Source organism: Myotis yumanensis, unplaced genomic scaffold (assembly GCF_028538775.1).
Source record: "Myotis yumanensis isolate MYYU_CA2020_CCGP unplaced genomic scaffold, mMyoYum1.0.hap1 SCAF_14, whole genome shotgun sequence".
Lineage (NCBI taxonomy): Eukaryota > Metazoa > Chordata > Mammalia > Chiroptera > Vespertilionidae > Myotis > Myotis yumanensis.
Genome location: NW_027223765.1, coordinates 49,844,902 through 49,872,537, shown reverse-complemented (window position 1 = coordinate 49,872,537; position 27,636 = coordinate 49,844,902). Strand labels below are relative to the sequence as shown.

Genomic DNA, 27,636 nt, shown 5'->3' with positions numbered 1-27,636 from the left:
CTAGGGGGCCGGGGCCACCCCTCACATGGGGCAAACCTGAGCAGGTGGCCGGGAGTGTAGGATCCTCTCCCTTGAACTGCAGGATGTCATATGCAGCGGTCCGCCAGGTCTAGCCCAAGGGACCCCTAACTAGCTTTCCTTTCTACAGCCACGTGGGGGCTCAGGTTCTCTTCCTAGTCTCCCCAAAGGAGGGAAAGTGTATGTGGAATTTAAGAGAACCTTTGATTCCTCTTCAAATGTCACCTGGTTACTAAGGTAATGAATGACAAAATGCTCTACAATAACCGAAGAGGGACGGGAGGTGATAAAATGACTAGGTAGCATTATTTCTTTATGTGAAAAAGCGACCCGAGGGCCTGCTACTCAGACAGCAATGTGTTTTTCCTCCCTGTCTGATGGTTCTAGAATTTAGTTTACTTTTTTAGTTGGAAAACGTCATTGAGAAGATGGCCAAAGGAAGGACTTTCTAAGGAATCCTGGAGGGACCTGGCCACACTCTGGGAGCCTCCTCAACTGCCCGGCCATGGTGTTGCTCAGAAACCAGAGGGCTCGTGTAGGGGTAGGCTCAAGCTCACACGGGGGTTTCCATGAGGGAGGCACTTCCATCCCTCATGCGACAACTTCAAGGCTCAGACATGTGAGTGTGAAAGTGAGGGGATGGCAACAAGGTTGGCGCATTCCTAAGCAGAAGCCCTCGTTGCCCATGGCCACCACTGGAGGCCTCCTTCTCTGTGCCATTCTCTTTCCTTTGCTCAGGAAACTGGGCACATAGTCGTTTACTTCAACTTGGTCAGGTAGCAGGCACAGACATACATACATGCAGTCCAGCACTGTCTCTGAGACCCAGGTATGATAAGTTCTCAGTAAAACACTCTGACCCATGGCTTAGTGCATGGCTAACATGCCTAATACATGTTTAGGCCAAAACCCTATATGAATGAATGAAAAAAAATGTGGATAAATGGATGCTGAAAAAACTGAGGCTGAATGTCCCCAGCAAGGGATTCCCACTGCTGCACTTTGTGAGAAGCGAGACAAATGGATGGGAAATTGCTGCCGAAGCTGTGGGAAATGTTCCAGTCACTAACCTGCAGGCAGGACCCGAGTGTCACCTGCTCAGTGGCCTGAAGAGACATGTAACACTGAGCAGGCGTGGAGCAGATACTACTAGCTTTATTCTGCTGCTTGCATTGGGCCAAGAAAAGCCCAATGGTGAACTCAACATTTATTTTTCCCCTTAGAGTAAAACCCAATTTAAAACCATCTCATCTTCTGAGAGTGACCCTGATGGACATCCCTGGACATCATGACCACACTGGGGCTTACAAGGTCTCCAAGTCTGTTCTTGGAAGGAGGAAGGAAGAGATGGAAAACTTGGCTTACCTTGGAAGACTGGGGGTGTGAGGTTTAGGTTTACTAGCTACGAAAGGCTTTGATTCAGAAGGAATCACTCCATGAGAGTTTTGGTGTGGCTCCTGTGAAGTTCTAGAAGGGGCGAGATGCGGGTCCCTGAGAGGCTGTGTTGATTGCTGAGAGTCCAGATGGCGAATCAATTCCTTTTCCCTGGTTTTGTTTTTGTGCTCGGCTAATAACACATCAAATCGTTTTCTTCTACCCTGGACAGCCCTCCGTTGGGTTAAGGAATGTGTCTGCAGACCAAAAGAATATAGAAACTGAGGTACCTCAGTAAGAATATTTTTCTATCATATATCCAAAAACATCATTCCCAGTAAAAAAGCAATCTGGAACATTAGCATAGTCAAAGGCTGCTCAGCATTTGATAAGCTGATCTTTTGTCTTTAAAATATATTTTTATTGATTTCAGAGAGGAAAGGAGGAGAGAGAAACAGAAACTTCAATGATGAGAGAGAATCATGGATTGGCTGCCTCCTACACACCCCCCAACTGTGGATCAAGCCTGCAACTGGGCATGTGCTATGACTGGGAATCAAACCATGACCTCCTCATTCATAGGTTGCCACTCAACCACTGAGCTACACCAGCTAGGCATGATCTTTTCTCTTTAGCTAGAAGGGAGGCACATATTCCAAGCTCTACATGGATGAGACTTTAGTGATGTCATTTCCACCACAAGAAGGAAGGGATGCTCACTGTGCCACTCAGTACCAAACAGCAGATACCAGCAGGTGTGACAGTAACAATTCCTTTACTGGGGGGCTCTTACCAACTCCATTAGAAAAATCCCTCTTTGGGCCATTTAGAATTTTAAATGTTAAAAGGGAAGAAACAATTATTCCATAATCCCATATAATAAAGAGGTAATATGCAAATTAACCCTCACACCCTCACAAGATGGCTGCCTATGACCAGGCCAGCAGAGAGATTAGTGAGGGATGACCAAAGGACTGAACAAGCAGGCTGCGTGGGGTGACCAGTCCGGCAGGGGGACCATGAGGAGTGACCAGGCCGGCAGCGGGGGAAGTTGGGGGTGACCAGGCCAGCAGGGGGCAATTAGGCTGGCAGGGGGGGCAGTGAGGGGTGACCAGGCCAGCTGGGGGGACAGTTAGGAGTGACCAGGCCAGCAGGGAGGAGGCAGTTGGGGGCAACCTGGCCGGGCTTGAGGGGCAGTTAGGGGTGACCAGGCAGGCAGGTGAGCAATTAGGAGCTAGCGGTTCAGGATTGTGAGGGGGATGTCCGACTGCCGATTTAGGCCTGATCCCTGCAGTTGGACATCCCCCAAGGGGTCCCAGATTGGAGAGGGTGCAGGCTGGGCTGAGGAGAACCCCCCCCCCGTGCACGAATTTCATGCACCGGTCCTCTAGTCTATCATAAAGTCCTCTTTTAGTAAGTGTCAGAGAGTAAAAACAGCACAATTGTTTCTCTATTGCCAGGAAGGTACCATGTAAAGAGAAAGTGGCTCAGAGGACCCTGGAGATGGGCTGCTGAGACTGTACTAACACCTAGGACAGTACCTGGCCCTCAATAAATACTTCAAACATCTACACTAATAAAAGAGAAACATGGTAATTGGCGTACAACCGCTACCCTTCCCAAGGGCTAATCAGCATTTCCTTATGCAAATTAACTATCAGCCAAGATGGCGGCCGGCAGCCATGCACTGAAGTGAGCAGGGAGGCTTCCTTGCTCCAGTGACTGCGGACTCCAACGTTCCCTGCCTGAGCTGCCGGCCTCTTAGCTGCAACTCTAAGCAACTATGTACTATGTTGCAAATAAGAAGCTAAACAAAACCCCAGAAACCGGCTGTCAGTCAGCCCCGGACCGCAACTTTGTATCGATGTTTTCAGCAGCGAGGCCTCAGAGCTAAAGCTGGCCCAGAATTAAAAAAAAAAAAAAAGAAAACAAGGAACGGTTGGGAGCTTTTAGTCACCTGCCAGCCGGAAAACAGCCCTCAGCCCCTCAGCCAGCCTGGCCAGGCACCCAAGTGGGGACCCCCACCCTGATCCAGGACACCCTTCAGGGCAAACCAGCCGGCCCCTACCCGTGCACCAGGCCTCTATCCTATATAGTAAAAGGGTAATATGCCTCCCAGCACCGGGATCAGCGTGACAGGGGGGAGCGCCCAAACCCCCTGATCCCCCTGCAGCTCTGTGTGTGACAGGGGGCGGGGCCACAACCTCCCTATCCGCCCTGCTCTGTTCATGACAGGGGAAGGCGCCCCAACCCCCTGATCAGCCCTGTTCTGTGCCTGATAGGGGGGAGCTCCCCAATCCCCTGATTACCCTGCGGCTCTGTGTTTGACAGGGTGCGGTGCACCCCCCCCCCCAAATTGGGCTCTGCTCTGTGTGTGACAGGGAAGAGCCATAACCTCTCCATCGGCCCTGCCCTGAGTGTAACAGTGGCGGCGCCCCAACCCCCTGATGGGCCCTGTTCTGTGGGTAATAGAGGGTGGCGCCCCAACCCCCCTCCACGGGCCTTGCTCTGTGTGTGACAGGGTAGAGCCATAACCTCCCCATTGGCCCTGCCCTGAGTGTGACAGGGTGCAGCGCCCCACCCCTTGATCCGCCCTGCTCTGTGTGTGACAGGGGGCGGTGCCCCAACTCCCCTATCGGCCCTACTCTGTGAGTGACAGCGGGGAGCTCCTCAACCCCCTGATCGGCCCTGCTCTGTGTGTGACAGGGGGGAACTCCCCAACCCCCTGATCGACCCTGCTCTGTGTGTGACAGGGTACAGAGCCCCAACACCCCTGATGGGCCCTGCTCTGTGAGTGACAGGGGGCAATGCCCCAACCCCGATTGGCCCTACTCTGTGCGTGACAGGGGGTGGCGCCACAACCTCCCCATCGACCCAGCCTTGAGTGTGACAGGGGGCGGTGCCCCAACCCCCCAATCGGCCCTACCCTGAGTGTGACTGAGGGTGGCATTGCAACCTCCCGATCCACCCTGCTCTGTGCATGATGGGGTGGCGCCCCAACTCCCCAATCGGCCCTCCTCTGAGCCTGACCAGGGGCTGCACTTAGGGATTGGGCCTGCCCTCTGCCACCCGGAAGCAGGCCTAAGCCAGCAGGTCGTTATCTCCCAAGGGGTCCCAGACTGCGAGAGGGCACAGGCCGGGCTGGGGGCCCCTCCCCCCCCACCCCCGCCAAGTGCACAAATTTTTGTGCACCGGGCCTCTAGTAAAGTATCTACACTAATAAAAGAGAAACATGGTAATTGGTGTACGACCACTACCCTTCCCATTGGCTAATCAGTGAGTATATGCAAATTAACTGTCAGCCAAGATGGCGGCCGGCAGCCAGGCAGCTGGAAGCTAACAGGAGGCTTGCTTCCTTCAGTGACAGAGGACTCCAATGTTCCCCGCTGGCCTCTGAGCTTCAGTTGGAAACATAGTAACATTTATAGAAGATAAACAAAACTCCAGAAAACTCCTGTCAGTCAGCCGGGATCTCAGAGCTGGAGTGGCAACATTGTTTCGAATACAGAAAACAAAGGCCAGAAACCTGCTTTCAGCCGAGCCTCAGAGAGAAAGCCGGCTCTCAGCTCCAGTGACAGCCATAGAAGGTAAATAAATGCCAGAATAAAAAAAAAAGAAAAAAAGGAGAGGTTTGGAGCTCCAGTCGCCCGCCAGCCTGAAAACAGCCCTCAGCCCCTCACCCAGACTGGCCAGGCACCCCAGTGGGGACCCCCACCCTGAAGCAACAAGATGGCGGCTAATTTGCATACTGAAGGCAGGCGGCAGCAGGCAAGGCTGTCTGCGGTCTGGGACCCGGATCTGTGACCCTGCCGGGCGGGATCAGCGGAGCCGCGAGGCCTCCTGGCTCCGGGATCAGCGTGACAAGGGGCAGCGCCCAAACCCCGTGATTGCCCTGCGGCTCTGTGCCCAGGGGGCGGGGCCACAACCCCCTGATCAGCCCTGCAGCTCTGTGGGTGATAGAGGGCGGCGCCCCAACCCCCTGATTGCCCTGCAGCTCTGTGTGTGACAGTGGCAGTGCCCCAACGCCCCCACGGGCCCTGCTCTATGTGAGATGGGGTAGAGCCATACCTCCCCATCGGCCCTGCCCTGAATGTGACAGGGTGTGGCGCCTCAACTACCCCCCACCCCCCACGGGCCCTGCTCTGTATGTGACAGGGGGCGGTGCCCCAGCTCCCCTATTGGCCCTACTCTGTGTGTGACAGGGGGCAGCTCCCCAACCCCCTGATCAGCCCTGCTCTGTGCATGACAGGGGGGAGCTCCCAAAACCCCTGACTGACCCTGCTCTGTGCATGACAAGGGGGAGCTCCCCAAACCCCTGATGGGCCCTGCTCTGTGTGTGACAGAGTACGGAGCCCCAACCCCCCTGATGGTCCCTGCTCTGTGTGTGACAGGGGGCAGCGCCCCAACCCCCTGATCGGCCCTGCTCTGTGCATGGCAGGGGGCAGCGCCCCAACCCCCTGATCGGCCCTGCACTGTGTGTGACAGGGGCTGGCGCTGCAACTTCCCTATCGACCCTGCCTTGAGTGTGACAGAGGGCGGTGCCCCAACCCCCCAGTTGGCCCTACCCTGAGCGTGACTGAGGGTGGCATCGAAACCTCCCCATCCGCCCTGCTCTGTGCATGACAGGGGGCGGCACCCCAACTCCCCAATCGGCCCTGCTCTGAGCCCGACCAGGGGCTGCACCTAGGGATTGGGCCTGCCCTCTGCCACCCGGGAGCAGGCCTAAGCCAGCAGGTCGTTATCTCCCGAGGGGTCCCAGACTGCGAGAGGGCACAGGATGGGCTGAGGGACCCCCTCTCCCCCCGAGTGCACAAATTTTTGTGCACCGGGCCTCTAGTATAAAAATAATGGCCCTCTAAAATGTGTCGAATGAACAAAGGAATACATATTGTTACTGACACACGCTTGTCACTCCAGCCAGATGTAGAAGCCTCTCCTCATTGCTGAATGTCCCCTGGAGCATTACACAGAAAAGCCAGGTTAAGAAAGTCAGCTGAGGTGATGAGTAAAGAGGACTTCTACTGAGTGCTGAAGAACCTTCCAACACAAATCTGAGGCCCCAGCTCCCGTCAGAATCCTTTGGGAGCTGCCTAGGGTTCCCAGGGTAAAGACTGACCATGAACCAGGCTTCCGGGCTATGCACACTTGAACACCCAAGCCCCTGCTTTTTTGGTATCAAAAAATAGCCGTCACACATGCTGTTTCCTCTTTCTCTCCCACCACTCTTTGCCCCATGTTCCTGTAGCAAAGGAGGCTCACCTGGCCCAACCTCCCCACTGAAGGTTGTTATGACACAGCCCTCCTTCCATTTTTTACTCATCATTGGTAACTTGACACTTATTTGAGCAATTATCAGATTAATCTCCATCTCTCTCATTAGACTGCAAACCCCATAAGGGTAGGAACAAGCCTTGGTTTTATAAAACTCTGGTATCCTCTGGCTAGCGAACTCGAAATCTATTCGCATGAAAGGCAAAGAGGACATTTACACAGGACACTGGACAGATGAGGAAGCGAGGAGGGGACAGCGAGGCTGGCAGGCAGACAACAGGGAACGAGTGACAGGAGTTGAAGCAGCAGGTTCCCTGACAGCAGAGAATGAATAATGTTCTAAGTCCCCAACAGGAGAGACCTGGCGGCAAGGTGGGGAGCACACAGGGAGGCACTCAGCATGGTGAGCCCACCAGCTGAATAGATCCAGGCCCTGAGGCAGCCAAAGGCGAAGCACCGGCAGACAGAGCACAGGAAGAAAGGAAGGCAGGCCTGCCCAGACGCTGCGTTCCTGCCAGCTCTATGCTGCACTCATGACGGGCCAGGTCTGAAGACGTCTCTTAATGTTATTATAAGATCAGCACCATGCCAGTCGGGAAGGACACCCTTAACAGAACACAGGGAGAACACACATGACTTATAAAGGAACATGGGAGACAAATGCAGGATCCACATCAATAAGGTCAGAAGAAGGCAGACAGTGAGCTGATAGAGCTTTTGGTTCACAGCATGCCTCAGAGATGATTAAAAGAACATGTTGGGTAGAGCAGGCATCCTTCACTGACCAGGGGTGTCGTAACCCTGAGAAATCTGTCACTGAGAGGAAGGTAGGCACGAAGGAAGCAGAGAGGATGGCGAATCGTGGCGATGATGTGGAGCAGGGCTGGGGCAAGCTCTCACAAGCTCCTCAGGGGCAGCCGAAAGGAACAGAATCCTACTGAGCGCTCAAGTGGCTCTCTTCAGAGAACACACCACTGTGTGCATTCAATTAATATTACATACGCAATTTGTTCTGAGCTAGGAGTTTTAACCTACAGATTCAGGGGTGGGCCTGCAGTGGGAATGTCTAACAACTCCGAAAACAGAATGCAAAATTCAGAATATACATGTGTTTATATATTTTTTCCTTCAGGGATGAGGATTTGTGATTCTTAAAAAATTAGATATTATTTAAAGGTGCCCTTAACCAATTCCTATCCACAAAATATCAGAACTATTGTTGTAAGATAAAAATCTACAATAAATTAAATTAGATATTTAAATTAAATACTAAAAATTAGCCCTAGCTGGTTTGGCTCAGTGGATAGAGAGTTGGCCTGCAGACTGAAGGGTCCTGGGTTCAATTCTGGTCAAGGGCACATGCCCAGGTTGTGGGCTCAATCCCCAGTAGGGGGTGTGCAGGAGGCAGCCGATCAATGATTCCCTCCATCATTGATGTTTCTCTCTTTCCCTCTCCCTTCCTCTCTGAAATATATATATAAATACTAAAATTAAATCAGAAATTGAAGTAAGAACCACTTTGGAGTAACATTTCCCATTTTGGGGAAATTATAACATTCCTCCACTGTTTGTGGATTGAGTGGAGCCTGAAATCCTTTATTCAAACACAATCTTTGGTAACATCCTATGTAATAAAGAGCTAATATGCTAATTAGACCGGACAGCGAAATGACCAGTGGGCAGGACTGAAGGGCAGCTGGGGCTGCAAGGGCCGAGCCTCTTGCACGAATTTTGTGCATCAGGCCTCTAGTTTAAAATAATACCCCAACAATTTTATTAACTTTTAGAAAACAAGACTAATATTTTTTTATCATTTTTAACCCCTCCTCCAAACAAAGGGCTTTAAATTATATACTTCAAAGCAGCGATTCTTAATAGTTCTTGACTTTTTCTGAAGGGTAGTTGGGGACACTCTCCAGGGAAATGCAAATAGCCGTACATGTTTTTCATGTAGCAGGTCCACTGCTGTGTGGAGGTCCCCCTACACCAGCAGCCCTTGTACAGCAGCATGCCTTCTCATCAGCAAACTGGCATTTTAAAAGAAAACGCCTGGACAGGAAGGAGGATCATTACATTTTCTTAGCTTACATATAAATCAGACCATATGTTACCTAGTATTTAAAAAAAACAATAACTAGAACAACAAAGATATCTAAAAGTCACAAAATATTAGTGCATCTTTAAATATATATATTTTGAAATATATTTTATGGATTTTTTACAGAGAGGGAGAGGGATAGAGAGTTAGAAACATCGATGAGAGAGAAACATCGATCAGCTGCCTCTTGCACACCCCCCTACTGGGGATGTGCCCGCAACCCAGGTACATGCCCTTGACCGGAATCGAACCTGGGATCCTTGAGTCTGCAGGCCAACGCTCTACCCACTGAGCAAAACTGGTCAGGACTAGTGTATCTTTAAAATGCAAGAACCACGGTTTACAAAAAGATTTTAAGAATATTTATATATATGCAAATGAAATTTCTGGGCTTGCTCTAAGTCAGTATAATTTAAACAGTAACGTGTAGCCTCTCACATTAAATTTCTCTGAAATGTGAAAAGCCTCTGAAAATAATAGACTGATCAGGAAAGCGTTCTGTTCCTCTGGACCAGCACAGCTCACTGGACACAAAGCTCTCTGAAGACTGCAGTTTATAACAGCTTCACATTTTCTGAACCTGACGCTTTCTCAGGAAAGCAAGTTACTCCTCATTTATAATTGAGAGCAGCGCCCAGGTCAGACCCGCTCTGGCTACAGACCTGGGAGTAGTGCTCGCCTGCCCACGCCCCATACTTTCCAGAGTGGCCAGCTGGGCCCAGGAGGCCACCTACCTTGCATGTCAAAGACCGGGTGCAGGGCTTCTTGGTGTCGAGATCGATTACCCCACAGTGTATGTCAGGGTCAAACTCTCTTTCTGTCAATAAAAGCACAGAAATTACAAAGGGCTCACCAAACACTCCCTTCTCTTATTTTGTAAACAAGAAAACAGGAGAAATCTCAAAACAAACAAATTATATATAACTCGGATAAAATCTACATAATCAATAATTATACAATACCCAATGTGTGAGCACTACAAAGAAGCAGTGACATCATGAAGAGTGAGGATTGTTGCCACTAGATGACAGGAGACAGACTGCTTGAGTCCGCACTACCGCATTATTCCATTCAGAAACAGCCACTCCAAAGCTGCTTTTACATTAGCTACACACATGCACTTCAACCCAACCTCGAGGAGGCCAAGCACACTGCTTACGGAAATTCCTCCTAAAGCTGAAGCTGACCAGTGTTAAAAAGAGGACTTATAGACAGCAGTACATTTGCTCCCTTATGAATGGCCAATTGAGACAGAGAAGCATTAAGAGAAAATGTGAAATTACCTGATAATCTCTTATTTAAAAATTTCTTGTTATTGGAATTATCTTCAGACTTCTTTTCCAGAGTGGGCGGTGCAGGAAGCCCTTTGCCATTCAACATCTGTCCAGGTGAAGGCAAGGTTGGCTTTGGTATTGAGGGGCAGTTAAGGCCAGGCTTGACTGAGGAACTCACAGTAGCAGGACAGGTTGGCCCCGCCGCAGATTTCAGTAGTGTACCATCCATCTTCGGATGAATCTTTTCCATTTTGACAGAGGGCGTCATGCTGTGGCAGGGGAAGCGAGAACACCAGTACCTGAGTGCCCAGAGCCCCAGGTAAACGGTGAGCCAGAGGGGGGAGGGAAAGCCTGATCTACCAGGGCACTGCACACAGCGAGGCTCCCCAAGGCACCTGGTGGACATGTGCTAGGACTGTGCAGAAACCTCAGGAAGGTTACCACTGATTCAGGCTACAAGCCCTCTGGTGAGGCACACAGCTCCTGTGACCAGCGCATGTACCTGCTCTTTCATCATTCCAGGACCCTTTGCCCCAGAGCCAGGGCAGATCTAGGGTACCCTTACTCTGGTACCCAGTGCAACTTCTGCAAGAAGCAAAATATGAAAAGGACCAAAGAATATTTGCAGGGCATGTAGAGAATGTTTCTGAGAAATGTCATTTTTAAGAAAGGACCCCAAGAAAAAAAAAAAGAAAAAAAAAAAAAAAGAAAGGACCCATAAAAACAAAGGAAACTGAGTGAGCAGAGAAAAACAACATTGGAATTAAAGAATATTTCCAAGAAGTATCACTAAGGAATTTACAAAAAGAAGCTCTTGACTTGTGTCAATGAGCAAGACCACTATTTAATTAGTAAGAGATGTGTCACTCAAGTGCTAAGTCTCCAGTCACTGAAAATGGTTTCTAATGTAGGAGCTAGAACTGTACATGCCTGGCACACAGCTGCTGAGCACTGAACTGTGCCACTAACAAATAACTGATTTCTCTTGGCATCTTACTGACATGATAATTTGGGTAGCAACTGTTGGTATGAAGCTAACAGCTGTCCAGATCGCGCGAAAGCCCAGCTCCACGGGAAGAAGATGTGGCTGACGAGGTCTGATAAACAGCGGTGGAGTCCGTGCCCCAACAGCTGTAGGCTGCGAGGGACACACGCTGCACTGACATTTCTCTGCTCTTAGACAGCTCTAGCCACGAAAGCCAAGCTTGCTGCACTTGCACTTCTGACAGATGAGCAGAGGCCGAGGGCTTAGCAACCAGGACAAACAGCCCCAAACAGCTGTACCTGAGACAGCCTGACAGCAGACACTGCGAGGTGCCATGGCCGCTCCCAGCTGGCAAGCCCTTGAGCAGCAGCAGGTGCTGGACGCTGCCCCAAGATTAGCCAGGTTATCAGACCTTGGGACTGACATGTGGCACGCCCTCCAACGGGAGGCAGGCCAAGGAAAACCACCCGCACCAAGGCTGAGGGATGCCACGACCAGGCAAGATGTGTTCTGTGGGAGTGCCCGGCTGCTCCTCACGTGACCACAGGGAGCCTGCCAACCTTCAGCTCCACTGTGGAAACATGCCCAAGCCTCGCCTGGCCGGGTGAACTTGCCCCGTCTTCCCTCATCGCTGGGGCACTATGATGTAAGCCCAGGGCTTTGGGAGGAAGCACCACTTCCCTATTTGCTCTGCAGGTCCCGGAAATCCGCGACGGCACCTGGGAATCTCTCCCCCCTTTGGTTCCTGCTATTACCAACAGCAGCAGAAGCCCCAGCAGCATGTATTTACTTTCTCCTGTGGGCCAGACATTATGCCAGGTGCTTGGTTCTAATATATTAATCCTACTGCTCCTGCTAACCCTGCACAATGGTTGTTATTTTTAGGCTCCCGAGAAAAACAGTGCCATGTCCAAGGCCGCACAGCCAGGAAGTGACAGAGTTGGGATGTGAGCCCAGTATGTGAACAAGGGCTCCTCAGCTACAGCTCCACCACCTCCTCACTGCACCTTCTTCTTACCTGGGAAAGGGGGCTAACACAATACCTCTCTCATAGGGTGGGTGTGAGTTTCAATAGGTGGCACACAATAAAGAGCAATGAGCGAGTATTATTCACCTTGTAATTAATGCTATTACTACTCTGTTAAGTTGCCCATGATATGATAAACAAAAAGAAATAACATGTATCTGAATTTTCCCCAGGATGCCCAGCTACCCTCGAAGGGCCATGTGCACAGTTCCACCTGCATCAAGTAAGCATCAGGACCCTCGCTGCCATACTCACATTCTAGCCTGGGGGACTCTACTCTGCTGAATGGGATGCATTGGCCTGGTGTTCCCCCTGAGCTGCAGTTTCTCTTTGGGCGATTTCAACAGCTTGGAACTTAATGAGGATGCGCTGAGAACACCGCCGCTGGCAGAGCGGCTGCTTCCACTGGCATTGCCGCCTTTGCTTTTGGACAGAGAAGGGAAGAAGGAGAATACTGACGTGGGAGGAACGGCCAAAGAAGGCTTGCTGGCTGAGCTATGTCTTCTTTCTGAAAAGGAAAACAAAGAAAAAAAGATACCGTGTTTTAGGCAAGTCTCCAATGGAACCTGAAAGAGTCCCCTGAAATGCAACACATTCAGGTTCAAAGATGCCTCGCCACATTAAACTCTGCAGCTTTCAGAAAGGGCTTATCTAGGCCCCACAGACTTACTGGGGATTCCAGGAACTGATCCTTCTGCTGAGGAAACATCTCAGCATAAAGAGTGTTATCATTCACAAATAGCCATTAGGAAATTAAATGGCCATTCTAACCTGAAAATACTGGGTTTTGCACCGTGAACCTCATTGGCTCCAACTTATAATCAGAGAGAAAAAAATTATTCATTCATCTGCAGAACCCTGCTAATTAACACCTTAAGGAATTCATTATTCCTTTCTAGCATAGTACGTCTCCAATTTCAAAATAGCAAAATGTTAAAAAACAAGTTGTACCTTCCTTTCTTTCTGTCACTACCCACTAGCATGACACCAAATAAAAATGTTTCTAGAGTTATCTTATCGTTCCTTAAGAATCTGTGCTGAAATTTTCTGATGAATCATTTCACTCCCCTTTTTTAATCATCTCGCTCAACTACAGATGGCATAGCTCCGGTTCACACCATGAAGATGCCAAAGGCGCAAGACAAAAACACCACAAGCAGCTATGCCTGGCATTGAAACCAGCAAGTAATGCACACTTAAGTAAAGACTACACAAGTATAACGGATAAGATTATTTCCTGGAGAATCGGGTTTTCTCAGAGTAAGGCAATCCATATTAAATCAATCGAGAGCAGCTGAAGAATGTTATAATTGGACACAAGTTATTTAGTAACTTTATCTACTTAAGTACCTTAGGATGGTAAGTTAGTGCCTGCCTTCAATTAAATGTGTCATTTAAAATGACATTTGCTTAACTCTAAGTTTTAAACTGTATGTGATCCAACATTTACTGATTACAATATGAAAGCTCTATGAGTATTTGACAAAGTAAGCGTATTAGAATCAATGACTACAAGCATCACTTAAATGGTGTATTTCCAAAGGTCCTTTTATGCCAGTTTTGAGCCTCTCTATGCAGCTCCAATGCCTTGTTCCCAGATGGACATAGTTCAATGATGCTTTATGACAGGGGTGGGGAACTTTTTTCTGCCAAGGGCCATCTGGATATTTATAACATCATTCGAGGGCCATACAAAATTGTTAACTTAAAAATTATGTTGCTATGAAAAAAGATCCTAGACTTACTGAATTTCAAGTCCCGCCTGGGGTTGCCTTGGCAGGGACAGACCAAATGATACGGCCCGCGGGCCGCACGTTTCCACCCCTGCTTTACGAGGTACTTCAGAACCTGCTCCACCAGGACAAAATTATCATGCTATCTATCTACAGACAAAATCCAAATTCTCCAACTGGACCACATAAAGGCCACAACCAGATTAGGAAGGCAAAACTGAGAGTAATTTATATGTGTTGGTTGCTTTTTTTTTTTCCTTTCTCTTCCTGTGTGCAGGAAGGGCAAACTAAAATAACTTAAGTTTACTAATTTTCCAAACTTGACATCTGAGGTTTTTAAATTTAGTTTCTCTCTTGTCTGTGATGCCAAACATTCTGAATCTACTTCCCAGCATCAGCACTTGCCAGCCAGGACTGTACCACTCTGCCTCCACTCTGCCACCTGCCGTAGATGGTGAGGCTTTCCTGAGCCATGTCTCAGCCATCTTCCCCTTGGAAGGCATGGCACAGTGCAAGCCTTCCATGAACATCTGCATGATCCATACAGCTTTTCTTGTGAAGAGGAGTGATTTTTTCCCCTTTTTTCAAAGAATAGTTTGTTGATTTTCCAGAGAGAGAGAGAGAGAGAGAAGGAGGGAGGAAGGGAGGGGGTAAGAGAGAGAGAGAGAGAGCAAGGGAGAGGTCGACGTGATAGTGGAATCTCTATCGACTGCCTCCTGCACCAGGGACCTGGGGGATCACGCCCACAAACCGGGCATGTGCCCTGACCAAGAATTGAACCAGCAACCTTTCTGTGTACAGAATGATGCCCAACTAACTGAGCCAGGCCGGCAGGGCAAGACAGGTGATTTTGCAAATGATCCTAGACCAGCAGTTCTCAACCTTGGCTACACATTGGCATAACCACATGAGCTTTAAATATACTGAAGCTTGAGCCCTATCCTCAGAGACTGTGACTGAACTGGTGGCTTGGGCATCCAGCTCCCCTGTGCAGCCAAGACTGAGAGCAGGCTTTAGACCAGGCTAGTGCCTCAAACACCATTAACCACAGCTAAGTTAACATCTGTACAGCGCTGAGACCACCACCTGGCACACGGTGCTATATTTCAGGGTTTGTTAAAGCTCACTGCTGCTACTTGTCCTCAACTAGTGTTTTCAAACTTCTATCAACTGCAAACTATTTTCATTGTTCTTACCAAAGACACATTACATACTACTTTGTGCTCAACATTTTAAATTATCATCTCTACTGTTCCCTAATCCTCCCTAGGCTGATACTACCCAGTCTCTCATTAGGGCATTATTGGTATTTGGACAGGACAGTTTCTCTACAGGTGTCAAGATAGTTAGAATTCCTGGTCTCCCATCCTTTCATCATCAGTAGTGCCCGCCTCTCTGCAAGGGACAACCTGAAACTGCTCTCCATTTTCAGATGGCCCAGCATAAAGCAGAGTACCTCACTTGAGAGATATTTTTCTAAAACTGTAGTACATATGAAACAATAGGTTTGGTAAGCTTGCTATATATTTTTCTGATATCTATATATATAAAAGCCTAAGCGACCATTCTGACCGGTCGATTGAATAACCTGTCACTATGATGTGCACTGATCACCAGGGGGCAGACACTCAATGCAAGAGCTGCCCTCTGGTGGTCAGTGCGATCCCACAGCCAACCTCCCACAGCTGACCAACCTCTCACAGTCCCTCCCTCCGCCAGCCAGCCCCTATTGGGATGGGCGAGACAGCTCCGATCAGCCCCAATCTCGGAGCCCCGATCGCTGGCCAGGCTGAGGGACCCCACCCATGCATGAATTCGTACAATGGGCCTCTAGTATTAAAATAATTAAATATTAAAATTAAAATATTCATCCACGTTAATTCATAAAAATCAACTTGTGCATCCCTGGTGGCAGTGTACTAAAGGAACAACACCGTGTCTGTAGTATGAAGAGGGGAAAAAAAACCAACAAAAACTCTGACTTTAAAAAATTACACTCCTGCCCTAACCGGTTTGGCTCAGTGGATAGACCGTCGGCCTGGGGACTCAAAGGTCCCAGGTTCGATTCCGGTCAAGGCATAAGGGCATGTACACCTTGGTTGCGGGCACATCTCCAGTAGGAGGTGTGCAGGAGGCAGCTGCTTGATGTTTCTTACTCTCTATCCCTTTCCCTTCCTCTCTGTAAAAACACAATAAAATATATTTTTTAAAAAAATTACACTCCTTTTACTGCTCTGCCAGTGGGGCTCAGTTGGTTGGAGCATCATCCATGCACTAAAGGTCATCAGTGTCATTCCTGGTCAGGGCACATGCCAGGGTTGTGGGTTCCATCCCCTGTCAGGGTGCATATGGGAGGCAATTGATCAATGTTTCTCCCCCCCCCCCCCCCCCCCCCGCTTACTCCTTCTCTCTCTAAAATCAATAAAAATACATATATTTTAAAAGTACACTCTTTTACTATCCTCTGGGTATCAGAATTCTCAAGTCAAGTGTCTCAAGTAAATGTGATATATTTTCTCTTGATATCAAAGGATGTAGATAAAATTCTTTAAATACATTGCAGTCAGTTCTACTGCAATGCTTGTTTTGAAAATGTTGATTTATTCTAAAGCCATTGATATACTAAAAAACAATTTCAGCATAATGAAATTCTGCATTTGCAAGATTTTTATCTGCAAGAATTAGATAAATGCATAAAACTACAAGCAGCTGGACTGAACCCTTGGAAACACACAAAATGCCCCCACACCCACCGCCCTCCTTAGGCCACCATGATGTGGGGGGCCAGGCTCCTGTGTGTCTGGTGCTAGAAGTTTCCCTGCATTCAGAGCACCTTTCTCCCACCATGACACAACAGCTCACAGCTGCAATACCAACACCTACTTCTAGAAGCAAATGCCAGGTTATTTTCAAGGTAAATTGTCATATTTATTCTACTATTTACGTATTTTTAACCACTTAATCTAAGTCAGTGGTTCTCAACCTTCTGGCCCTTTAATACAGTTCCTCATGTTGTGGTGACCCCCAACCATAAAATTATTTTCGTTGCTACTGTTATGAATCGTAATGTAAATATGTGATATGCAGGATAGTCTTACGCGACCCCTGTGAAAGGGTCGTTTGACTGCCAAAGGGGTCGAGACCTACAGGTTGAGAACCGCTGATCTAAGTAAAACTGGACTACCATTTTTGGTTAGGCTCTTATCTTTTTCTGTGTCACTGAAGACGTTTTGAAGTGTTGTACCCATAACCTAATTTTCCCAATGCGTCTCGTGATTTTTAGTGAATAATTCCTCACAGTGCAATAATTGTTTAGGGATGTGTTGTGTTACAGCAGAACTGACTGTAACTTCAAGCTTGTTGTTTCAATTTTCTATCCCTATCATAGTCCATTTTCCCCATTTTCTTTAGTTAACGCTTCATTTCTTGTTTATTGACTCCTAAAATGGAATTTTGCACTACAAAATCAAGATCCAAAGTGTTCTAACATTAAAAGTCAACTGATGTTATCAATAACATTTTCAAAAAATCATATTTTCTATTTCAACAATAAAAGCTATTTAAAAACTGAGAATGGCAATCTATCATGTGAACTTCCTTCATTCACTAAAACTTGAAACAGGCTGAGTACATGCATGCATGCGTGTGCATGTGCATGTGTCCGAGATTCTGGCTGAAAAGTGCCATCTCAAGTCCTGGTCACACTGCTGAAGTGTGCCGCTCCTTCACATCAGTCTGTGACTTATTCTCTGGAAGGGTGGCATTTGGCTTTCCCTTCTCAAGAAGCAAAGAGGAAAAACCAAATTTAATTATAGTTGAGTTGGACTCTCCTCATCCTTTCACCATGGGTCCTTAGTTTTTGTAAGATTTTAAATTGGGCTTCCAGCTTAAAAAGGATATGTTCCTAGATCAAAAGTGAAATGAGTAAGTTATGGGTAGAGTTAGGGACCTTATATTAAGTGGAAAAACTGGTGGCCAGATGCTAAGCATAACTGCAATGTGGTTTGGTGAAGAGTTCAAGTTGAATTTTCAAGTACTCCTCTCTCCAGGGTCTGGCACAGGCCCAGAGAAAGCCCACTCTGTCCCTGAGTGAGGAGGGCACTTTGAATGGCTACAGAAAGAGGGAGAGTCAGGCGGACTAGCAGACAGGCAAACACAGATACAGAAAAAGACAGAGGAAAGATAGAGAAAGGTACATGGGTGAGCGAGTGTGTGTATGTGTGTGTGCTTGGGATCAGATGGGGGGGGGGCAGATCTGGCAGACAGACAGGTGTGAAGATAAAGGTAGAGAGAGAAAAAGCGAGCAAGATCTGGATGCATTGGGCTTTCTTTCCCCTTGTGGCTTAAACATGTGACACCACTGAAGGCAAGGGCAGGATACTCGGAGGAGAGAGGACAGCACAGCTTTCATTAAGTCTTCCAGAGTGGAAAGCAACCAAAAATACTGAGTCTGTAATTTTGAAATCATGCTGAGATTTATACACACACACACACACACACACACACACACGGAATCATGTGTGCGGGGTGTCCCTCAGCGTGGCATGCGGGGATTGGGTTGAAACCAACATCCCACACAGGGGGAGTGACCGTGGGAGAGGCTCGCGCCTGCGCTCGCCAGCCATGAGCCCGGCAGTCTGGTGCCCATTGATCAGCTGAGTGGCGCTCCTCCTATGAGAGCACACTGACCACCAGGCGGCAGCTCCTGCGTTGAGCGTCTGCCCGCTGGTGGTCAGTGCGCATCTTAGCGACCGGTCATTTGGTCATTCAGTCACTTAGGCTTCTATATACATAGATATGTATTGACACCCAGGTACAAACCAAAAAGGAGCTCAAAGCAAATAGTTAGATCTTTTTAAGTAAAAAATAAATATTGCTTTGAAACTAAAAATAATTTATAACACACGAGTGTCAAAGTTAGGATATCAACATAAAAAGCAGTCTAAGCAAACTGTAACTTCAAATCATTCATACTTGAAGAAAATCTAGAAGGCTATATGTCCAACTTTCTGAAAGAGGCCAAATTGCACTGCAATCCCAGGCAGGCTGACTCTAGCACCCATGTTACACCACACTACGATCTACCTGCCCTCAGGTGGCAGGCTGTTCTCTGTGGTGCAAAGCCAGGCAAAATGGAGGGCTGAAGGTGAGGGTCAGGTAAGAAGCCATATGCCCAACTGCTCAGCAAAAGAAGGGTAACTATTAGCACAAAAGAATGCATAGGCTGAACAACAGGGTCACGATGAAATTTTGGTAAATTGGGGGTGGAGACCCTGAATCTGTTTAAGGAAAATCTAGGATTTCATCTTTCCATTTTGGAAGTTGCTATGGCTGTTAACCAATGTAGCTTTCTTTCTTTCTTCCTCCTTTCCCTTCCCCCGTTTCTTTCTTTCCTTCCTTCCTTCCTTCCTTCCTTCCTTCCTTCCTTCCTTCCTTCCTTTTTTCTCAGAGGGTCTTAAAACATCAAAGATAGTTTGAAGAGTAAATATTGGGAGAAAGTGTCAGTTGGGATGCCTTTCTGACAGGTAAAAAGAATTAATTTACTAAGTTCCTAGATAACTATGTCCTATAGAACAGGAGTGTTCTATAGAATTAGGCTGGCCCTCACCAACCAGCACAATTACCCATGCTTCTCTGGTCACTCTCTGGTCCTGATACCTTCCCAACAGAGGCTCAGGGCTATATGCATAATCCTGATATGGAATGACTGAGTAACTAACCAGCCTGAATAGAATCCAAAGTAAAATAAAAATACTTTTCATAGGTCAACTAAAAGGCCAAGAACTTTGCAGTCAGGGAGACATACGAGTTCAAATTCTTCTTCTGGGACTTACTAACTGGGTGGCCTGACTCCATCCACCGTGGCCACTTCTTCGTCTGTCAAGCCTCCCTTCCAGGGAGCTGGGGATTAAATGACAGAGCTGGAAAGCCTGCATCCCAGGGCTGACCATGGACCAGGTACTGGGAACTCAATAGGGAGTAAGACAGATGCCCCCTATTAGTTCAGCTGATGCCAGTTACAGTTAAGAGAGAAAGGCCTGCTGATTCTCAAAGCAGGCAGAAATCACTTAAAAGCAAACCAAACCCACTTTATCTTCTCTAATGAGGTACAGATTTAGTTTACTCAGTTTACATGTCAGTCCGGGAAGATACTAAGCTCTTCTAAGAACTCAGAGGAACAACTTCTAGAATTCATTTTAAATGAATAAGTTCACTCTAACCAAAGAGGATGCTCATTCAAGCTAAAATTATTTTATAAATAAAAAGTTGGTGTATTTTCTAGACAGAATTGAATCACTCAGGAAGAATTGTAAGTGGGGAAAAAAATGAAGATCAAGTTTATGAATCCAAAAGTGGGAATTTTAGGCAGATTATCAAAGTACTGATTACTAATGCTCACAAGTGTTTGTCTAAGTGAAAGTCATGTTTTGGATGGATTCAATCCGGTGACTTAAACCAGTAGTCGGCAAACTGTGGCTCGAGAGCCACATGCGGCTCTTTGGCCCATTGAGTGTGGCTCTTTCACAAAATAACGTCTTCTGCGCATGGGCCACGAAGTTTCAATCGCACTGTACATGCGCGCCCCGCACGTGGTATTTTGTGGAAGAGCCACACTCAAGGGGCCAAAGAGCCGCATGTGGCTCGCGAGCCGCAGTTTGCCAACCTCTGACTTAAGCAGCGCATGCTTTGTAAGGAAAGGCCTAATGAGGAATCCCAACCCACCCTTCAAGGGATGTGAGATTTCAGAGGCTCTCTGACAGCCCACTCCACTAAGACTCTACAATTGTTCCCATTTAAAGTAAGGATTTTTTGTTGTTGCTAATCCTTACCTGAGGATATTTTTTTCCGTTGCTTTTAGAATGGAAGGGGTTGGGAGAAAAGAGAAACACTGATGTGAGACACTGATTGGTTGCTTCCTGCAGGGCCAGGGATTGAACCTGCAACCCAGGTAGTTGCCCTTGACAAGGAATTCAACCCGAGACCCTTTGGTGCTCAGGCTGAGCAGCAGTGGCCAGGGCTAAAGCAAGGATGTTTAACAATCAAGCTTGCACAGGGCTGTAAGATGTAAAAACAAGTACAAATCCTTTGTCCAGGCATAGCGAGTAATAATTACAGATATCAAACACTTAGTTTAGAAACTGGGTCATTCATTAACAACCCCTTCACAGAATTAGCTAAATTGTTTATTTTGATACCCAGGTTGAAAATAAATTCAATGTTCTATGAGACTTCCCCAGTTAACCTAACCCATCATATTTCACTCTCAGGACACCAAGTACAACTCATGAGGTGTCAACTGGCATCGTCTGTCTTTCATAAGGATTACCAACCCTAAGAAACATCCCAGATCAGGACATGAGGCAGACTATAAATTAGGACTGAAAAAAAAAAAAAAAAAAATATATATATATATATATATATATTTAATTATATGCCAGAATTTCTTCCTCAGAGATCTACTTTGCTCCACATCAGTGTTTTCCCTAAACTTCTGAGATTCAAATGGAATCACATTGCAGATCTTTTGTCATATCTGCACATTATCTAGACCAGGGGTGGGGAATGTCCAGCCTGTGGACCATATAAGTAAGGCCTGCGAAGTCATTTGTTTGGTCTGGCCCTGCCAAGGCATTAGGGGTGAGTTAATTAAATGTTTAACCAAACACAGCAGGCTAATTTTTAAGTTGATAATTTTGTATGGCCTGAGAATGATGTTATAAATATCCAAATGGCCCTTGGCAGAAAAAAGATTCCCCACCCATGGTCTAAACCAGTGGTAGGCAAACTCATTAGTCAACAGAACCAAATATCAACAGTACAACGATTGAAATTTCTTTTGAGAGCCAAATTTTTTAAACTTAAACTATATAGGTAGGTACATTGTTATTAACTTAATTAGGGTACTCCTAAGGCTTAGGAAGAGCCACACTCAAGGGGCCAAAGAGCCGCATGTGGCTTGAGAGCCACAGTTTGCCAATCACGGGAAATTATTATTTTCTTAATATACTTTATAAAACTCAGTGGCTTACTAGGCACTCCTAATTGAGCATTATACAAACAACATCTATTTGGGTTTGACATAGTAGTTATCTATTTTTTCCTGATAACTTAAAAGATAATTAGTATACCATTTAAAATCACACCGTGAACTATATGATGGACATAAAGCATTTAATAACATCTTATCACTACTTTCACTGTCAATTTTTCCTATAAACGTTCTTCTCTTCTAAAAGCACTATCGTGTCCTGACCAGCAAATGTGGTCCTACTCTACTCCTTATTGTCATGTACTACTTTTAAAGTCCCCCAGGCACCTGATTAGTAGTCTCATGCTAAAAAGGAAGCAAATCGGTGGACTGTCCCTGAACGTTCCAATCTCCAGTTGGGGACTGCAAAGCTGTTCTCTGAAATGCAGTGCCTCAAAGGACAGGCAGCCAACCCTGGAGGAGGTGGCCTCAGCACGCGTAGGTGGGCCACAAACAGCACTGGAAACAGGGAGGGAGGAAAAGTCTTGACCACAAAGCACTCACATCTTTTCCACCAGAGAGTTTAACTGAAAAGGATGACTTCAACACTGGCTGCCCTAACAAATTAGTGTACAACTCCTACTTCTGCCAACTGCATTTCTCCCCCTAACACAGAGGTGGTTTTAAATTAAAACGTAAAGGAAACGTGCAGAAAGGAAGGAGTCATTTACAGCTCTTGGCCACTTGAAACAACATTTCGCCAAAGGTCTGTAATCCAATGACCCAGCTCTTCCCGGCACAGCTTTCTGAGGAAAGTAAAGCCCTCCTAAAGGACTGCAGTCCCCGGGCACTTCCCAGGCTCTGGGCAGGACGCAACACCCATTCACAGGCAGCATCAAAGAGCAGATCACAAAGGGCAGATTACAAGGGAGAAAGACTGCTGTGGGGGGAGGGGCGGGCGGGTGTGAATGGATTGTAAATAATGTTGCTAGGAAAGGAGCAGAAATATGGCAACCTCAAATAATTCTCTGGCCAGGAATTCTTCCCAAGGGGACTGTTTTTTCAGGACTTTGCTTTCAAGTATGTGAGAAATATGAAAAACGTACGGACTATTTGGGGGTAACCCCTCCCCTGCCATCTTAACTTGTAGCTCTTTGCAAACATTAAAAAAAAATCTTTATTGTTGAAATATTATAGATGTCCCCTCCTTTCCCTCTTGCCCCCCCCCCCACTTTTAAAATGGCTTTTAAAAAATCCAAATACTTTATTAAAGACAATGAAATGAAGGGTACTCAATGGTGTAACCGCCTCATAATCATGATCCTAAGACAGCTTGTTTTAGGGAAAACTGAATGATCTGAGTACCCAGTTCATTTCCTTAAAGGGCCCCCCCTTCCTATGCTCCTAAAACCCTGTTCAAGTTGCCGACTCTGAACTGAGGGTTATCAGCAGGATTTCAGACACACACAGATGTTTTTCGAGAAAGTACCTTTGGGGAAAAGGCTGCTGCTGCCTGAGCAAAACACGGCCACCTCCATGTGGTTTTGTGAGCCACAGACCTGTGCCACCTCTGTGACCTCACTGTCCCCATGTGTGGCTATGGGATATCACGGAATGCTGGCTGGCACTTCTCCTTTGCTAACAGTTATAAAGACTTGTCTCTGTCTTCAGGAACCACAGTGTCACCCGAGTGATAGGACGGAGTATAGCAAGTAACCACCCTGAAACAAACAGGGCCTCACTGAGTTCCTTCTTTATTCATGATGCACAGCATGTCCCCAAATCTGCCCCTGTCTCCCCCTCACTCCATCACTGACTGGAAATGTTTGTATTCCTCAGGTATGAACATATGAGAAGAAGAAAAAAAGAGCCCAAACAAAAATCTACAGGTTTCCAGCTACTTTTGGATTTAATCTTTTACTTGTTAGGGGGGAAGCACCCTATACACTCAATGGCTTATCATTATAAGTTTAGCTCCAGTTTGTTGGGCCACGGGCACCTAGTTCAAGCATCAACAGTCTTTACAAAAGCATAGCTGTGATCATATTCTGGGTCTGGGTCACAGTTTTTCCCAAATGAAAGATACAAAGGCATCATCAAAATGCAAAGAAAATTAAGAAAAACAATATGTCCTTACAATTCCAATCCAATTTTTACATACACACAAGACAGAGTTAAATGAACCTGGTAAAATTCAAACTAGAGGAGTCTTCTTTGTTTATTTGTTGTTGTTTTTTTTTAATGAAAACTTCTGTGGAGCCCCCCCTCCCCCCTCCCCGCCCCGTCCCTAGTACTGCCTTCCCAGGCGCAAAGGCCCAGCAAATCCAAGGTACAGTGGGAATGACAGCACCATCTGTGCCAAGAGCTGCGCTGAGGCTGTAAGTCACATCCTTATTGCTATATCCCACTAGTTTTCTATCCTTTCTATTTCACTTTATTCTGGGTGGTGGAGAGGACTGCGAACATGGGAATGCTAACAGAAACCTCAAACTCAGAGAACAGCTCAGAAAGCCTCCTTCAGGAAGCACTCTGCTAGTAGGGGTGGGTGACTCAGTCCTCAACAATGCCACTGTCTTTGATGAGTCTGCAGCACGTGTTTATTTTTTCTGAAGGGAAACAGTATCTGCCCCACCTACAGCCTGTGGCTGTCAACTAACAGACACCAAAGGCAACACTGAAAAACGAAACCAGAAATGGCAAAACTAAAAGTGCCTGACAATAAGATAAGAGTTTTTAGAAAAATCAATTTTAGGGAATTAACAGCAATCTGATAAAGGTTTAAGATCTGTTTGTATTTAAAGTCCTTCAACCAGTAGCTAAATTTCAACCTCAATTAAAACCATCCGGTCAAGCTCATTATTGCAGAAGGCATGAAATGCGAATCCATCCAGTGAAAAGTAAAGAGCTCAACTGTCACCCAACTTCCTGCTTGCGGAGACGTGAGAGAGTTAAGGTAACTTCGGGAAGAGCCTCCCAACCTACCCAAGAAGAATCAGTTTAGTTGTACTGTCTACCTTAATAACAACTGAAAAAAAAAGTCTTTTCTGGCAGTCAGTCAGTAATTATATTTTTATACACTCATTTTACGTTACTGAATGACTTCCCAGGGTTACTGTTTGTGTTCTGACGTTGTTTCTCCCCTCAACAGTGTTCTGTTTGAAACTTTGGATTTGAAGTATCAGGCAAAACAGCTTTCAAACATTCTTACAGGAAACACTGTGAGCACCCTGTCACGAAACCTCACCGCAAGTGAGATAAAAAGCAAACAGTTAAAGCACGTTACAACGTTCCTCCATTTTTAGAGAGCGACGTAACCAATGTTCTCCCTGTTTTGAGACACCGGAGCTGTTTGGTGCAAACCTCAGCATTTTGTTGGAGTTAATAGCAAACTCAAGCCCCGTCTTCATTTGAACTTTGGCCAGATCACTCAAATGACATTTCAGAATGGCTCCAGTGGACGGCGGCGGCAGCAGCAGCCAATCCCTTCTGTTGCCGATCCCCACTCTGACCACCAGCTCTGCAGGCTCTCTCCACCACTCCGCAGCAGAGCACTCTGGGCCTGCTGGCAGGACAGGACAAATGCCAGGAGGGAAGAGGCCTGTATGAACTCTTCCTGCTCTGCTTGGTTCTGCCTAATGCCAGCAAAGACCTAACCTAAGCCACCTCTGCAGGCTCATCTAGAACTGGGCCCCGAGCCAAGCCCAGCCTCTGCAAACTGCCTCGGAAAACTTACCCAGTGGCGCTTTCAGCCCTCGTGTGGAGGAAGGGCCGTTCTGGAGAGGCTTCTTGTTACCTTCCATTCACATAACTTGGTTGTGCTTCATTGCACACTTGCTACTGCAGGCTTACATCATGATTTGGGTCTGCCCACCAACTTCAAATATGCTCCATGTTTGGTCTTATGTAACATTTGCTACTACTGTAAAAAGCACTTGAATTACAAAGGTCCTGGCAGATCAACAGAAAACAAGGGGTGGAGTCTAATTTCATCTAATATGGTCATAGAGGGCGTCCTGGCTGGTGCAAATTACTCCTTCTATTTGAAAAAGCATCTTGCCAAAACTGGGCAAGATGAGATTTATAAATTTAACCTGCTAAAATTTGAATTATTCACACTCTAATTTTCTGAATACCTCTAAACTGGCACTGCTACTACCAGGTATATTAGAAAATTCACACCATTCATTATACAATTTACATTTAAGCCCCAATAGACTTAGAAGTTTAAAGTTACACATTTGTATAAATATCAGCAAGTCTTCCTCCACATTTTATTTCCTCATCATCTATACTTAAATAAGTTTGTCATATCTAAGCACACTGTTTTTTCTTAAATCTAGTCACAAGAATCTGAACCCATTTTCTGTGCATATTTATAAAATGTCTAATTTCAGAAGAATATACACAGGGATGTTTCAATCACTAGAAGACTAACAAAGCTGGATACCTTTTATATTCATAATCCAAAAAGTTCTCTAAATGGCTCTTTGTAAACAGTGTCTTCCTGGTTTAGGTGTTTCCCTATCTCAGTCCTATGATATTACACTCTCCACCACTACTTCCCCTCTTGTCAATCATCAAATTTTACTGTCAAACAGACATGGAAAAAATAGCCAACTGATCTGAGTTTTATGATAATAAAGGCTGCACACTTAAAAACAGATTCAGATGCCTGATAGTTCAGAATGAACAACACTTTCAAATGTCAAGGGGGGGATTCCTCTATAGAATCCCATCACCCCATGCAGAATATTTGGCAACAAGTCACGAATTACATGTGTGGAAAAGATTTGGCCTGGAAGGGGTGAAAAAGGGTTGTGAGACAAAGGAAATGGCTTCTATTAGACCAGACACAAATTCTAAATTGACTCTGAAACAAAAGAATAGCAGCCACATTGCTTTATTTTCATAGCAAGCATTCAGATCCTAACCATGGCAGCAATATTAAGATCCAGGGGGTTTTCTGAAACCCTTCCCCTCCCGCCCCCTCCACCCCCCACCCGCCCCCTCCACCCCCCAGATTTCTTACAGTCACATTCAAACAAACAAAACTATGTTGGCCCTTAAGAGACACTAGACAGACACAAGGAAAGAGCTACCAATGACCTTAGAAGGACAGGATGAACAAATCTTATAGAAGTTAATTAGCAAACATAAGAATTTTAGGTTAATTCACTGAAGGTTTTCTTAAGCTAGTAGGAAAAAATCCATTGCTGCACTACCTGATTGCAACAGGTCTCAGCACTGCTCACTGCACCCATCCACCTCCCCATGGGCAGCTGAGCCTCCCTGATGCCATCAAATGCAGGAGGGAAGTGAGGTGAGAGGACATTCACAGGCTAGGCCTCAGTTCCACAGCACTGCACCGTCAGACCTGTCGCTGGCCTCCCTGCCGGCCTCCAGCACTAGTGCTTGCCTTTCTAATGGTCCCTTTTGTAGCTGGTGCCAGTGCAGTGGGGAAACAATCCTTCAGAGAACCAGCCAATCCATGACAGTTCCGGGAAAGCAGTCTTTCTGGAACCTGACAAAAACCAGGTGAATTTCATCAAACATTCTTAAATGCTACAAGCACATGTCTACATTTAACTTCATATGTAAACAAGAAACAACTTACATTTACTTTAAGACCTCCATCAAAAAAGTGATGAATGATAGTGCACACCAAGAAAATATAATTTTGTGCAATATACACAAAACAAAAACTAGGCATAAAGCTCAAATTAACCTTTTAAACACACACACCCATCTCAATGTCCAGAGTAAAATATTTAAGCAAATACATCTCTGCTCACTGCTTGGAAAGCACTTATTATTTTCTTCAAACCATTTCCCAATATCCTCTCCAAATAAAATTTTTACTGACATTGAATCCCCCAATGATGGCTCA

General features: G+C 46.4%; 1 protein-coding gene across 4 annotated transcripts in view; it reads right to left on the bottom strand.

The window, feature by feature from the left end:
- Positions 1 to 27,636, bottom strand: part of ATXN7 (ataxin 7) — a 158,326-nt gene that overhangs the window by 11,777 nt on the left and 118,913 nt on the right. For all 4 annotated transcript variants that reach the window (XM_070390922.1, XM_070390923.1, XM_070390924.1 and 1 more), the window contains 4 exons: positions 12,303 to 12,555; positions 10,045 to 10,304; positions 9,496 to 9,578; positions 1,384 to 1,649 (listed from right to left, as the gene is read on the bottom strand). In XM_070390922.1, coding sequence (XP_070247023.1) covers positions 1,384 to 1,649; positions 9,496 to 9,578; positions 10,045 to 10,304; positions 12,303 to 12,555 — 862 coding nt within the window. The remainder of the gene's footprint in view (positions 1 to 1,383; positions 1,650 to 9,495; positions 9,579 to 10,044; positions 10,305 to 12,302; positions 12,556 to 27,636) is intronic.